General features: G+C 44.6%; 2 protein-coding genes across 2 annotated transcripts in view; one reads left to right on the top strand and one right to left on the bottom strand.

Annotated features, from left to right (window-relative positions):
* The window catches only part of LOC124200656 (acetylcholine receptor subunit alpha-type acr-16-like), a 34,446-nt gene extending 26,169 nt beyond the window's left edge, over nt 1-8,277 (top strand). Inside the window, exon 10 of the mRNA XM_046596927.1 lies at nt 4,536-8,277. Within this exon, the coding sequence (XP_046452883.1) occupies nt 4,536-4,742 (207 nt within the window). The 3' untranslated portion in view covers nt 4,743-8,277. The remainder of the gene's footprint in view (nt 1-4,535) is intronic.
* The window catches only part of LOC124200646, a 33,202-nt gene continuing 25,354 nt past the window's right edge, over nt 6,500-14,347 (bottom strand). The window contains exon 14 of the mRNA XM_046596916.1: nt 6,500-10,953. Within this exon, the coding sequence (XP_046452872.1) occupies nt 9,333-10,953 (1,621 nt within the window). The 3' untranslated portion in view covers nt 6,500-9,332. The remainder of the gene's footprint in view (nt 10,954-14,347) is intronic.

Below are 14,347 nucleotides of genomic sequence, written 5' to 3'. Positions count from 1 at the left end.
TTGGACATTTCAGCCCAGCATAAAAATACAATTCTGTCGCGCATAACTCGCTAAAGGGGAAATCGATTACATTACATCCTTTTCCCCTCCTTCCCTTCTCTTTCCGTCCTTAAATTTATTAGGATCATATATTTCTGGCACTCTCTGGCTCCCTTTAGTCTCACTCTCTTCTCATTGCACATTGAATTTATTACTATTTCCAAACTATTTCCTCAATAACTGAATTCGTTCGAGTCTGTGACGTCCGTTTTCATTACCATCCATCACTCGAATTGTCCACCATCAAAACTTGATTCAAATCATTTTTAAAATCCCCCTCCAAAAAAATGAGCTGGATATTTTGATCCTAGTAAGATGATTTTAATTATGCCGGTATATTATCTACAATCTCTACACTGATCACTTTCTCCGCTGTCGTGTCACCTATAAATGTCGGCTTTAAAGAGCGACCGCCCCCACAAGTGGGGGCTTATATACACACATATCCACCGAAAACATAATGAAAGCCCGCAAGGAAGCAGCAGCACCCGTGTGTGGCCAGAGTATATACATTCAGCCATTTATTATTTCTGAAAAACACCGGATATTTAGGCTGTTGTGTTGGCGTGCATGTGCGTCCTATTAGAGCCCGAGGATAGTTTCCATAGATTCCGTTTTCAATATAAGACGAGTTAAGAGCCTACCAACCCCGCATCCAGGCCAGACCCCAAACCTGTCAGTGTATTATTATTATATTCGTGTAATAACCAAAGACTTCCCGGGGCTTTCTTTTTTTTTCAAACTATTCACGTTCGTGTGGCCCTTTTGTTCTTTTCTATTCTATATTGTATATTTTTTTTTATCTCGCCCGTGTTTGAACGTTGAGAGCCTGCGTGGGAGTGTCAGATGAGAAATCCTATAACACACGCGGAGCCGAGACAGTATTCGAGATATAGAGGCCTGGTTGTATTGTCCCATCTGATGACGTTTCCTTTTAGATGAGTTTTGAATAGTTCTCGCATTGGGAATTGAATCAATAATAGAAGCGACAGAGAGAATGAAGAGGGGAGGCATCATTTCTTTCCTCGTTTTCTCTTGTTTGCAGTTCCCTCAAAACTCCTCTTGTGACGCCACACGACGAAAAAGAACTCTACGGCTGGTGTTGGCGTCTTGCTTGATGCCACTTCACCACCACCACTGGCAAAACCCCAGAAAGACTATTCAGAAAAATCCAAATCTTGTTTCAGGAAGAAGCTCCGAATTATTCGATAGTTCACTAGTCCACCCCTTTTGTTTACTCGACACTCCATTCCAATCACTTCCTCATCTATATCGATCGATAAAATGTCGGCTGCTGTCACTCACAAACAAAAAATCTCGTAAAAAAAAGAAGGAAAACACTTTCAACTTGCAAATATCAAATAAGTCAAAGGCCCGATTTATTTTTTTTTTTTCTGCATGGCGCAAGGACAAAGTTTTTTTTAAATTATTATTTCATAGAGACGTGAAACTTTTGAAATGAGTTTTTTTCACGGAAGTTGTCCCTGTGTTATGTCACCAGACGTTTCAGTTTGTTTGCAACATTTTCTGGCAGTAGATATATCGTATATCAGTATCGTGCCTGCGATGTGGCTGGTGCTGGCGGCCCTACAGTTCGTATCGCTCCGGTGCAACAATGCCGCCAGGCTCAATTCGGCAGTCGCACCTTATCGATTTTGACTTTGGTTCCAGCGCTCTCAGCTCTCTCAGTTGTCTCTCTCTCTCTCTCTCTACCCCCAAAATAAGAAAAACGCGCACTCGAAAAAGCTGAAATCAACAATAATAGAAAGCTACTGCTCAGGGCAGAACAAGAGCAGCGTCTCCGCCTTTTGCATCCTTAACAAAATAGGTGGCCGCCGCCGCTTCCCTGTGAGACTTTATCGCCGGGATATGGTGCGCCGCCGCCTTTTTCTGCTTCGTATGAAATTCACGCTTGAACAGGTTTCATTACCCCGGGCTGCCGAAGACCGGGGAAGAGCGGAGCAGAGGAGCGACGAACGACTCGTCGCTCCGTCGTCTCATTGCTGTGCTGCCTCTCCCTGCCAACTATCCCACTAGTTAGTTGACTTTTGAGTTCTATTGACATGACGCGCCCCCGTCTTCACACAGCGCTAGACTGCTATACGCCCAGTCTGTGTGATGGCTGAGGGCGACTAACAAGGGCCTTTTCTCTTCTATCTTTCTCTTCGGTTTGGCTTTGAAGTGCCTTGAATATGACGATGTTCCAGAGTAGAGGGCGAGGCTTATTTGGTAGGACGTCTAGCGGATTAGATGTGTGGCATCTCTCGGCGTCTGCGGGTTTAAAAAAAAGGAGGTTGGCTTGTCTTTGGCGACATTGATATTGGCGGTGGCATATCTGCCTCGGTTGGCCATTAGCGCAGCGGCAATGACGGGCGACGTTCTCGACGTGGGTAAAATCATATGCTAATCGCATTTTCTCGCACAGGGGAGGCGAACTCTCTGCCGGTTAGTCCCATAATCTTTCGAAATAAAAAAATCCAGTAAATAAATCAACAACTCCGACTCTCTCACTCTGTTGATTTGTCGACGGACGTAATAGGTGACTACGTTTCCATGCAGCGCCCGCTGAGTGTTGCAGACTTTTTCGTAGAAAATCTGTCTATCTCTCTCTCTCTCTCTTTCGTTCTCTTACGGCGGAGACTCTCTATATACATTTAGGAAAGAGAGAGAGAGTGGGAGAGAGAGAGGGATGAAGGGAATCACAAAGTTGGACAACACCAAAGTTTTCGTCTGGCTAGAAGTATACAGTACCGCACTACCGTGGCGGCAGTGCCTCGGTGAATCAACTGCTATGGCCTGGCCTTCTCCTCATCCTCTCTCTCTCAGGCACTCGCCAAAGTTCTTTCTGGTTTCTTTTTCTTTGCTGTTGCATTCACAATTCATACACGCATTTATATAAGAGAGAGAGAGGGAGAGAGAGTTGTGTGTCGCCGATGAACTCGGGCGTCACGTTTGTGTGTATATACGGCGCAGTTATATAGTTCAGACTCCTCTAGAGTGCCACATAACGCCGCTGCCCATCTCTCATTTTTCCGTTTAGCCGTTTCTGTTTGGCTAGCTGCGCTTGGCGCTTATTCAAAAAGTTTGGGAGGCAAAGCTTCCACGTATACACTTGCCCCGGCTCTCATTTGTATATAAGCATACCATAGGGCAGGGCCCCATTCAAGCCATTAGGGATGTGTGAATAAGTCCGTAACTACTGTATATTAAATAACAAACACTCAAATACGGCGCCCAACTACTGCAAAGAGAAATGCCCTCGTCAGGATAACTAGAACGTCTTTTGCTCGTTTTTTTTTTTGGTCATTAGCAACTCTTGTTTTTTTTCTTTTTTTTTTAGTTTGATCTTTTTTGTAATTTCGTTATTAAATAAATCTAAATGCGGACGAGACGTTTATGAATTACAAGACTGATTTTGTCCTACTTGTTTGCGTTTCCATAACGACGACAATGGGGCGGAGACGAGACAAGATTTATTCAGTTGCTCCATTTCATTCATCCATAAGTAACGCTGGTGACATTCGGGACGGGTTAAAAAGGGGGGGGGGGCGTGAAATCGGATTAGGAGTGGAGGGGGGTCACCGAATAATTTACGTCTATTATCGCCATCATTTCGGGGGGCAATCCTGTCTGAGTACGTCTGACATTAATGCCTCGTGCACATTTATGGACTAAACGGCGACTGTGTCCGAGGGGAAAACAGCGAGCGTTTCCGGTATATCAGCCCCTTCTTCTCTTTTTATTTCCTCCCTCTGCAACTCCCACGTATTATCAGGTTTTTTTTATTGTTGATTTAATTTTTGAACGAAGCGCAAACTGCTGACAGGTCCAAGTCTCTCAAAGCCAAACGGTGGCCCGGATCCATGTCTCCTCTGGTGTGCGGCTGCAAGTGTTTTCACGTGTTCAAAAGTACTTGTTGCCTCAACTGGAATCAAATCTATTTTTTATCAAAATAAATATTAAAATAATGAAGTTTTTTTAAAAAAAGGGGGGAAAAGAGAGGAAAGGGATGGGGAAGTTAAGGATTGCTAGAACTATGAGCTTAACTATAGATAGGCTTATACATACATGCATCCTTCGGTAGATGTGTGTGTGTACACTGTGCGGGACGTCGTGTGTGTGTGTGACTATCGATCGACTGATTTCATCCAGGCAACCCGACCTCCTTTCATGTGGTACTTCAGATTCCGCTTTTTTCGATGCTCTTCGTTGTACTTTTAAGCTCCCCTCTCTCTCCGCTATACAGTCCACCCGCTCCTTATACTGTGTGTAAAGCAACTGAGCTGGAGCATGAATATATGTTGCTCCTGCTGTGGCGATTCCACCGGTGGGCAGATCGATGAATCTGTCTGTAATCCATTGGGCAGGTGAAAAGAAGAAGAAACGCTCCATCGGGTTCCTCCGCCGTTCGTTATCGGCAAAGCGGAAAAAAAAATAAATAAAATAAATGTTAAGAGGCTCTTAAAGAATGTGTTTTTGTTATTGCGACTCAACAGGCTCAACGGGACCTGCAGGCGATCATACGGGAGCTCCGCTTCATCACGTCCAAGTTGAAGAAGAAGGACGACGAAAACGATCTCATCGCCGAATGGAAGTTTGCCGCTATGGTCGTCGATCGCATCTGCCTCTTCATTTTCACCATGTTCACCATCATCGCCACGCTGGCCGTCCTCTTCTCGGCACCGCACATCATCGTGCAGTAAAAAAAGAAATCATACAAAAAAGAGGAGGAGGAGGAAGAAGAAGAAGAAAAACGATCGACCCCGGCCCACTTCGAAACGCCCAAGAAACTTGATGTCGTGTGTGTGTGTGGGAGGGAGGGATCCTTAACCTTTTTTATTTCTTCTTCTTCTACTTCTTTTTTTGGCGAAATCCTTCCATCTCTTAGCTTCCATCATCGACACACCCAAGCGCAAGCCTGTGCAGAAAGAAAAGGAGTATATATATATATATATACAGGAGCTGCGTGTATTGATCTTCATACGTTGCTCCGGCTGAGTCATGTAATGTGCGCTCCTGCCGCTTGATGGACAAAAAAAAAGAAGAAGAAGAAGATGGAGAATAAAAACAAAATAAGGACCAGCAGAGGGAGAAGAATAGTCGAGTCAAAGAGCTTCTTAGACTTCAACCCCCTCGGAACTGCCAAGAGAGAAAAATTGCGTCAGATGAAAAAAGCAACAAGACAAAATAAAGAGCATGTTTCGTGACATCACGCGGACCTGTTTTTTTGTTTTTGTTTTTTTTGAGAAATGTGTATTTATGGAATGCGACGGACGGATACGGTTTGTTGCTCTTGTACATTACAGTGTCCGCGTAGTGCATAGGCGTATAGAGTCTAGTTGGTTTTTGGATCGGATCAAAGGGCGAGGCAGAGAAGAGAAATCAACTCAAGTGGCCGGGAGGAACTGCAAGAAAAATGGGAGAAGCCCAACCAGTGGGGATGATGAGAGAATTGGATGTCGGGGGAAAAGAGAAACGATATCACACACACACACACACACACAGACACAGACACAATAAAAAAGGAGCAAACTCGAATGACTATACAGCAGAACTATAACTGCGCTGATGCTATGTGGACCTGCCCCATGGACTGTTGGGTTAGAGAGATCCCATCCCATCTCAAAAAAAGGGGAAGGAAGAAAAGAAGAAAGAAGAAAAAACAACAAGAGAACAAAAAATGATCGTTAGAGAACGGACAAGATGGACAGATTGCTAAGAGAAAGAAGAGATGAGAGAGAGACGAGCCATCACAATCAACAACAACAACAACAACGAAAATCAGCTCGTTTGAGGATGTGCACTGTTTACGTACTTTTATCATCATGTGCTTTTCGGGTTTTCTCTTCATCTCCTTGGAATGGAAACAAAAGGGAGACCTCCACTAATATCCGATGGATCCCGTAGATTAGACACTTGACTTGATGATGCCGTCTCTATATACCTTTTTTTACGGACCGTAACCGTACCGCCTGCCTGCTCCGCTCTTACCCACCTCTTCCACCCCCATGCGGCTGACATTTGTCTAAGCTAAGTCACGTGTCGAAGGATCTCTTTCTTCTTTTCCTCTTCGGCCCCTCTCCGTTCGTTCCCCAACCTCCTCGCGAATACAAATACTTTGATTCGCCCACAGAAGACCCGAACGTGGAATTGGCGGGCAACATGAAATTCAATTCTTTCTTTCCTTTTCTCTAGCTCTCTCTCTCTGAGTTTTGTGGCTTCTTTAAACAAAAAATCAAACGACACTAAATTTCATTTCGGTTATTATTTTTTTTTTCTTGTCCCTCCCTCAACCTTTTCGAGCTCACTCACTATATTCGTGAGTCGTGTTGTGTGTGCGTGTGTATATGTGTACACTGTAAATTATAACTTAAGACAAAAAAAAAATTCCCCTCTCATATTGTTCCCGTGTGTTCGTCGTCCAAGTGCTCAATCAATATTTCCCCTTTTTTCCCCTCAACTCGTCCTCCACTCTTCTTGTTCCTCCTTGATAAATAAATATATATGACTATTGCATTCCTGCCCCGGCTCCTTGTCGCTCTTTTCTCTCTCTCTCTCTCTCTCTCTCTCTGTCTTCTTTCCTGTCATTTTCTCGCTCGCTCACTCTCTTAAATCTCTTATTGCTATTTGCTGCTTTGTCCCGTCGTCTTCCTCAACGTCTTCTTCCTGCGATTCCATACGATTCCATATTTACTTTTGTATAGGATCCAACCCCCGGCCTCCCTCCCACACTCCGTCTCTCCTCCTTGTGTCATAGACTGATCCCCCTGACAATATCTCTCACATGTATTACCTCCTTTATATAGTAGGCCAGACAAAACTGTTGGGTTCGCTGTGGACTGCTGGGTGCTGGACCGGAGAGAATCTATTTGATAGACACTGTGTGCGCGGCTGTATACGCAGAAGACATGGGGGGGAGAGAACGGCCGACCCGAGCGTGGTCATATCGAAGGCCAAAACGATCAATCGTTTTCCAATTCCCATCAAGGGCATCCCAAAAACTTCCTTTTATATATATAATATAGAACATGTCCATCCAATCTAAACCTTTGCCACCCACCCGGTATCTTTCTCTCTCTTCTCTTATTTCTTATAGTGTTTTTTTTTCTTTACTTCTTCTTCTTCTTCTTCTTCTTTCCTAAGATTTCTTTTTTAATAACCCGACACGAGATTGTATCGCATTATACGCGTGTCGCCTCCACATACACCACACGCCCGCCCACACAATCCCACCCACCTGTCAAAGTATTATAGTCACAATATGATCGATATCAGACCGTAGACACGCAGCGGAACATCAAAGAAGTCTCCCTCTCTTCCCTTCCGCTTCCTCCTTCTATACTCATTGTAGTAAAAAAAAAAATATAGCCTACCAAACGTAGGGCCCGGATAATCCATCACGGATTTTTCGCCATTTCTTTTGATAGACTCAAATTTAATCGTTATATAATCACTGATTTCGATCACACACACATATATACACTGAAATCCGATAATTATATACGAAAACGACAATCAATAATGTTTTTTAAACCAATCAGCCAAAACCACTGTCAACAGACGAATCTTCCGTATACGTTATATCTACGTACGTGTATAATCAATCTGAATCATTTTTCTAATTTAATTTTTAAAAGGTAAAAATTCAAACCCAAAAATATGAATAAAAAAAAAATAAAAAAAAATAAAAAAACAAACAAAACAAAACAAATTGCGAGGGCGGGAGGTCATTCTAACGACGATAATTTTGTTGATGACATGTTGAAAAGTGTATTCAGTTTCGTTGCTGGGCGCGTTACACGATGAGATGAGGAAAGATATGATGGACCGTCGATTACTTACATTCATGCGCTCTGATGATGATGCATGTCAATTTATATCTTTTACTGTTGAAATACAATTTTGTTGTGTCTCTCTCTAACCCCCTCCGTTTTTTGGTGTGGGCGTGTGTGTGGGTGTGTGTGTGTGTGTTTGCTATAGTCAATTAGTTGATTGTGTACCTCTTCTCTTTCTCTCTCTCTCTCTCTCTCTCTCGGTATCCCCGTCCCCCCTCCCTTGTTCCTTCCATTTTATATCCGGTATTTATCCTTATTATTACAATCATATATTATTACGCAAAAATATTCGGCGATGGCAAAATGGACGGGAAACTGGAAATCGTGTTGTTCATTTCGGTTGTTGCCCAACAAATTCCCGAGTCTCAAAAAATAAATTGTCTCACGAGAGAAAAGAAATCAACACACATTTTTCGAAATTATTTTATTTTATTTTATTTTTTTTTTAATGGCCCAAAATCATCGAAATGTTTTCTTTTTTTTTCCAGATTACATGATGGGTTATGAGGAAAAGGGAAATATAGTTTATGTGTAGGAACCAAGGACTACAACTTGCGCTCTTGCTCCGGATGTTTCACGCATGTCAGTACAGGCGGGGGAGTTTTTAAGAAATCAAACTCTGATCAAACTAATAGAAGGAAAAAGTTCACATTTTTTTTCTTTGTAGGTAAAATTGGATTAGTAACATGTTATGCAGTGTGTATCATATAATTGCTGTGTATATATGACATGGAACTTGAATTCGTAACAACCCAGACACAGCAACCATTTCTCATCGCTCTATAGCTACAGTACGGTATATGACACAGCAGTATTTATTGTAATTACTTTTCCCCCTTTCGTACCGAACTAGCACATACAACCGCAGCAAATACGACCTAATGTAATATGTAATAAGATGTATTATATAAGGTATGCAGCGGAAAAGTCATGTTCATCCCGGATCGGGGCGTGTTAACAAAGTTCAATTATCTTAGCCAATAGGGAACCGGGCTCAGTCCATTAGGTAATCAAGTATTTAGTGAAGACAACAAAAGAGTTCTCAACAGACAAATAATGAAAGCAAAAAGAATGATTATCTATGTATATATAGCAAAGTTGACGATGCTGGGAAAGGAAAGGAAAGAAAACGGGTGAAAATCCTTAAGGTATTACTCCTCTACATAGCCAGTCCCTTAGTTATTTACATTGCATCAGCCCCGCCCCCTTAAATATTATCTGCATTTTTGCGGTCCAATAGCCTAATTCCGGTTGCTGCATAAACAGCTAAGTATGTTTTATATATCCAACAATTCAAAGAAGAAACTCACCACAAAATGAAGGCAATAGATTTTTTTTTTTTTTTTTTACAAAAAGTCAAACATTTTGGGAATTAGCTTCTCCACCTGTAAGCGTTTCCTGTCTCTCCGCCAAGGCCACAATTTAAAAAAAAAAAAAAAAAACGGACCAACCGAGCACTTACAATTGAGCAATTTCACAGAGCCGGACGGAAATTTCAGGAGCCCAGAGGTCGTACCAGGGTTCGCAGGCCTGTCCATCGCTGGCCGCATCCGACAGATGATCCAGACTGTGGGAGCTGCCAGATTTGGCCAATTGCAGCCGCTGTTTCAAGCGCAAACTGTATTCTTCGAATTCGGCTTTGATTTGTCGCTGCTCCTCTCCCGCGCTCGACTTCCTGGACGACTCTTCCGGCGACATTGGCGCCTCGTCTAATTGATCCAGGTTGAACTGGACGCGCAGCGACGGTGACGACGAGTGAAGCCAGGAATCCGGTTGGAATTTGCGAGGTAAAGTGTGCGGCATGATGGAGCCCGACGATCCAGCGTAGTTGGTGGCTCGCGAGTAAGGCTCGTCGTGGTAGCCGCCGCCGAGACGGCCCGGGAAAAACGGGTGCAAAAGGGCCAGCGTCGGTGGCCAGGAGGGTAGCATTGGTGGAAGGAACGGGTCGATGGCCATGTATCCGGATTCGCTGGATCCCATCGGATCCAGGAGATCCGACTCGCTGCCGTATTTGCGCCAACCCAAATTAGAGCGGCGGCTCTCGCTGCGGGTGACCCGACGTCGGACGCTGTTGCTGTTCATCGCCGATGGGGGGCGGTAATCGACGTCGGTCGCCTGGCAACTTTTAGGCAACGGCATCGGCGGTCGCCAACCGACGTAACAAGGCACGGACGACTTGTGCTGCCATGGCGTCGCCTCAGCAGCGGACGACGGTGGCGACGGCTGTTGATGAGCGTCCTGGAAGAATAACGAAGTATCCAGGAAAGAATCCTTTGAACGGGAGCGGAAGAGAGCCGTTTTCAGAATGCCCGGCGCTGCCGACAATTTGTTTTTGATTTTGGCGGCAGTCGCCATGCTGCTGCCGCCGCCACCCAGGGGGCCCACCGTCGCCGTCGCCACAGGATCCCGTTGCCCTGCCGATCCGTTGGAAGACGACGACGACGGCGAAGAGTTCTTGGTGAAGAGTCCCGACAGTCGACGAACGGCGGCCGAACGATCCGGCATTGGCTGCTGCTGATCATTGGCTACCTGCTGATTTTCTTTCTCAGACGATTTGCCACCGCCGTTGGTCGCCGACTGCTGATCGCCCATGTTGCGATGCCGACGCAGCTGCTTGGACGCCTTTGAGCGAGTCAGCGTGGCCAAATAACCCAAGACGGGCGGGTAGCTGGAAAGTTTATTATTATTGCCGGTCCGGATCACGGACGGGGACGACGTACAAGTGGAAGTGGAGATACTACTAACGCTACTGGTGCGACTACTAGCGCTCGCCGCTGTTGGACGCTGATGCTGGCCCCCTCGGGCTGCAGCAGCCACGGTCGCCGCGACGGCCGACATGGGCATGGGGCGTGTTTTGGTCGGTCGATCGAGCGTCATGGAGAGTCCTTGGTTGTTATAGTTTGAGCGGCCAACGCCAGTTGCTTTTTTCAGCTGGCCATCGCTGCCGACGCTGTTGCCCGAGCAGCTTTGAGGCTGCCTCGTCCACTCGACCGCCGATGATGCGCTACACATGCTGCTTTGGCTCACGTCCAGCGCTGAGCTGTACAAGAGCCAATGGCGCGACAGGTTGGGCGGAAATCTGTTGATTTTTTTTATTTTACTATTATTATTTATTGATTGATTTATTTTTATTATTATTTCGTTACGGGGCCCGGGAGTTGAATTTAAAAAAAAGAAAAGAAAAGAAAGTCAGACAGATGGGGGAACAGGAAAATGTTTCGACATGGTTCGTATAGATATCGTAATATATAAAAAAACCTCGTTGTCGTAGTTATAGAAAATGTTTCTAGACTTTCACAACTTGTGTTTTTGGCTGTGTACAACAAGTACGTCTTTGCAGCGGGAGAGAGAAAAGCTCGAGGAGAACTCAAAGTGGCTGAAGAACGAGAGCATTACAAGAAGGAAAGAGGAGGCCAACGCTCAGCTTTCATCGGGATGAAAGAGGAAGGTCGGAGAATAAAGACGAACTAGGGAGAAACTCATAAAGGAGAAAGAAAGTCTACAGAAGCTACTCAAAAAGGAAACAAAAAGAATGGGGAAAAAAGAAAAAGATTTCGGTAACGTACAATATAGCTAAAAGGTAGGCCAGCGCCGTGTATAGATAGACCGAACAGGAGAACAAATGAAAACGTGATGAAGAGATTCAGAGTAGACTTTTTAGATACCATCACCCAGCCAGAGCGCACAGTCGGGCTCAACCCGGGGTCTCTCTCTCTCCACCCCATCATATCCTCAGTTAGTAATGCGAAAAGGAATCAGTAGAAGAAGAAGAAGAAGAAAAAGATCTCGTCTTTACTCCTTTTTGCTTTTTTCTTGGAGATAGATATACCTTCGCCATATTATATAGTATATATATATATACACGCGTATAGGCCATAAGCTTTATGATTGTTGTTACTACTACTATTATTATTACAAAGAGCGCTGTCGGAAACAGCAGCAGCAGCGGTATAGAAAAGAAAAGAAGGGCGGATGTAAAGAGATCCCAGCAACCAGCCGCCAAGTAATAGGCAACCGAAGATTGTGTATGTAATCACAGGTCAAAGGCAGCGAAGACACGACGATGGCATGTTAAGGGGGTTGGGAAACGATGGGATTGAAGAATCAATGAAAGGAGAGATAATAGCGCGAGATCATCTATATAGTACGACAACAGCAGCAAGAGAGAGAGAGAGAGGCTCAATGTGGATGCTAGAAATACAGTACATATTGTGAGGTATATAATGACAACACATGTGTGATGGCCTTCAGAGAGTATACGGTTTGTTTGTTTTTTCTTCTCTTTGCCCTCCCCACCCCCCACCACCACAGTTTCTTTATTCACGAAGTCAGGATCGGCCATTGGAGCGTGACCGTGAACATCGATCTTTCACACACAGTCAGCGACTCCAAGTGGGTGAAGTGAAACTTGGCGGAGAGGGAGAAGTTTTGACAGGTGGAAAAAACAGGAACCAGAACGCAGGAGCGGCAGTTTTTTTTAAATAGCAGATCGAAATAAAATTTGATTCGTTATTTTTGTTTTTACAGAAGATGGGAGGGCACTACATAAAAAAATGAGCCGTTTTTGTTTCTGTTTCCGCTCCTTGAGAACATTAAGGCCTATATAGCCCAGTCCAGTCGTCAGAGCCCCATCACCGTAGAAGCGTTGCCATTCTGGGTATACTGCACGTTGAGAAAGAAAAAGAAAGCAAAGAGAAGGACAACAACAGGTTGATTCAGTGTGTGTAAAGCCAAGTCAAGCACCACCAAAGCGGAAACCAACAGATATTTTGTTTGTTTTTTTGTTTTGTTTCCTTTTTAAAAAATATACGAAGAAGAAGAAGAAGAGAAAGAAAAGAGGGACGGAAACGAGTCGGATGAGACAAAAAAAAAGAAGGGCGGAACGCGTCAAGGAGGAGGATATATACGTATCGAAGGAAAATATAAGAAGAAAACGACTCTCTCTTTCTCTTTGAGAAGGAGAAAAGAGAGAGAGAGAGAAAAGAGAATGGGGGAGGAAGCTGAGAAATGGAGAAAGGAGGAGAGAGCGAGGAGGAGGAGGAGGAGGAGGAGGAGGGAAATCAATAAAGCCGCGCAGAACCCGCCAACGTGACGTGACGTGTCCGAAAGATCCGCTTATTCAGTCCATCCATCATCATTCGTCGTTTTTCCAATTCACTGCCCAGCTAGACTATATACACTACATACACTACATACCAGCAGCAGCACTAGGCTACTGCTATCACTGTATCACCCCATCTATCTTGATTTCTATCTAGTTCCAAGGAGCGAGGTTGATCAAGGAGCGCTGACTCTTTTCTTCTTTTCTGAACACATATCCGTCGCCCATCCCCCCCCCCCCCCAACCCACCCACCATACGACTTTTGGGAGAACCAGATTCAACATCTTTGAGCGATCGACTCCGGAAAGAGGGTTTTTTATAGGACACATGGACAACGAATCCTCCCGACTATATCCAAGGGGTCGTTATATACCCGGCAGCGGTCGGGGTCAAGCGCCCCCGTTCCAGCCCGTTTCGCGCACCAATGGATTTATAGAACATTCTGTTTTATTTATTCGATAGGCAACGAGTCGATTTCCTCACTCGGATTTTTTTTTTATTGCGATTCCGTAACATCCGGAAGAGTTCAAAGAGAGCCTTTCTTCGCAACGGGCCAAAAACAAAAAAAATCGAGGAAAAAAAAAAGAAATCTGAATAAAGAATCACTGCAACGATCCGAGATTTCTTTTCTTTTCTTTTTTTTTGCCCATCTGTGTAATAGATATGCAATACAGTATCTGTAACAAACGATAGGAATTCTGTTTGTTGTGCAATAGTGCGCTTACACCGCCTGTCCCTCTCTATCTTATACCCGTCGATCCTATCGCAGATCCCCCGCCCCCCGTATTGACATGATTGCTGAGACTGAGGCATTTTGATGGGACGAACATGAGCCATGGTGTATAGGGCGGAGAGGAGATGGGAAAGCGAATTTCGGGCAATTGAGAAAAGAGAATCAAAGAGAGAAAGAGAGAGAAAGACAGGAGAGATATGGAACGGATGACGGAAGGACCGGAGAGAAGGAAAAAGAGGATGAAGATATAGGCTACACAGTATATATACTTATACACAGAAAAAGAGAAAGGAGAAAGAGATGAAGAAGAATCGATAAATATGACTTAGCCTATGTGTGTGTGTGTGTGCGTGTGTATATATATATATATAGGAGGCGTGGCTTCAATTTACCAGCACACAGCATACGCCGCCGCCACCGAGAAGGAAATTGACGTAGTCCCGGCACGGCATACAGACAGTGTATAGTCACCACCTCGGCGTATATCTTGATTCTTATAATACGGAACCACGTATAGCCGATAAAATCCGATAAATCTAATCAAAAAAGCGGCGGCATGGTGACGGCGGTGTAGTATGTGTAGCCTAGACATGTGCTGCGCCTTGTATAGAGCGGTGATGGCGTACGATCGATGCCCA

This window comes from Daphnia pulex, chromosome 1, assembly GCF_021134715.1.
Source record: "Daphnia pulex isolate KAP4 chromosome 1, ASM2113471v1".
NCBI classification, from domain to species: Eukaryota; Metazoa; Arthropoda; class Branchiopoda; order Diplostraca; family Daphniidae; genus Daphnia; species Daphnia pulex.
Note: the sequence above shows the minus strand (reverse complement) of the source record. Positions and strands in the feature narration are given on the sequence as shown.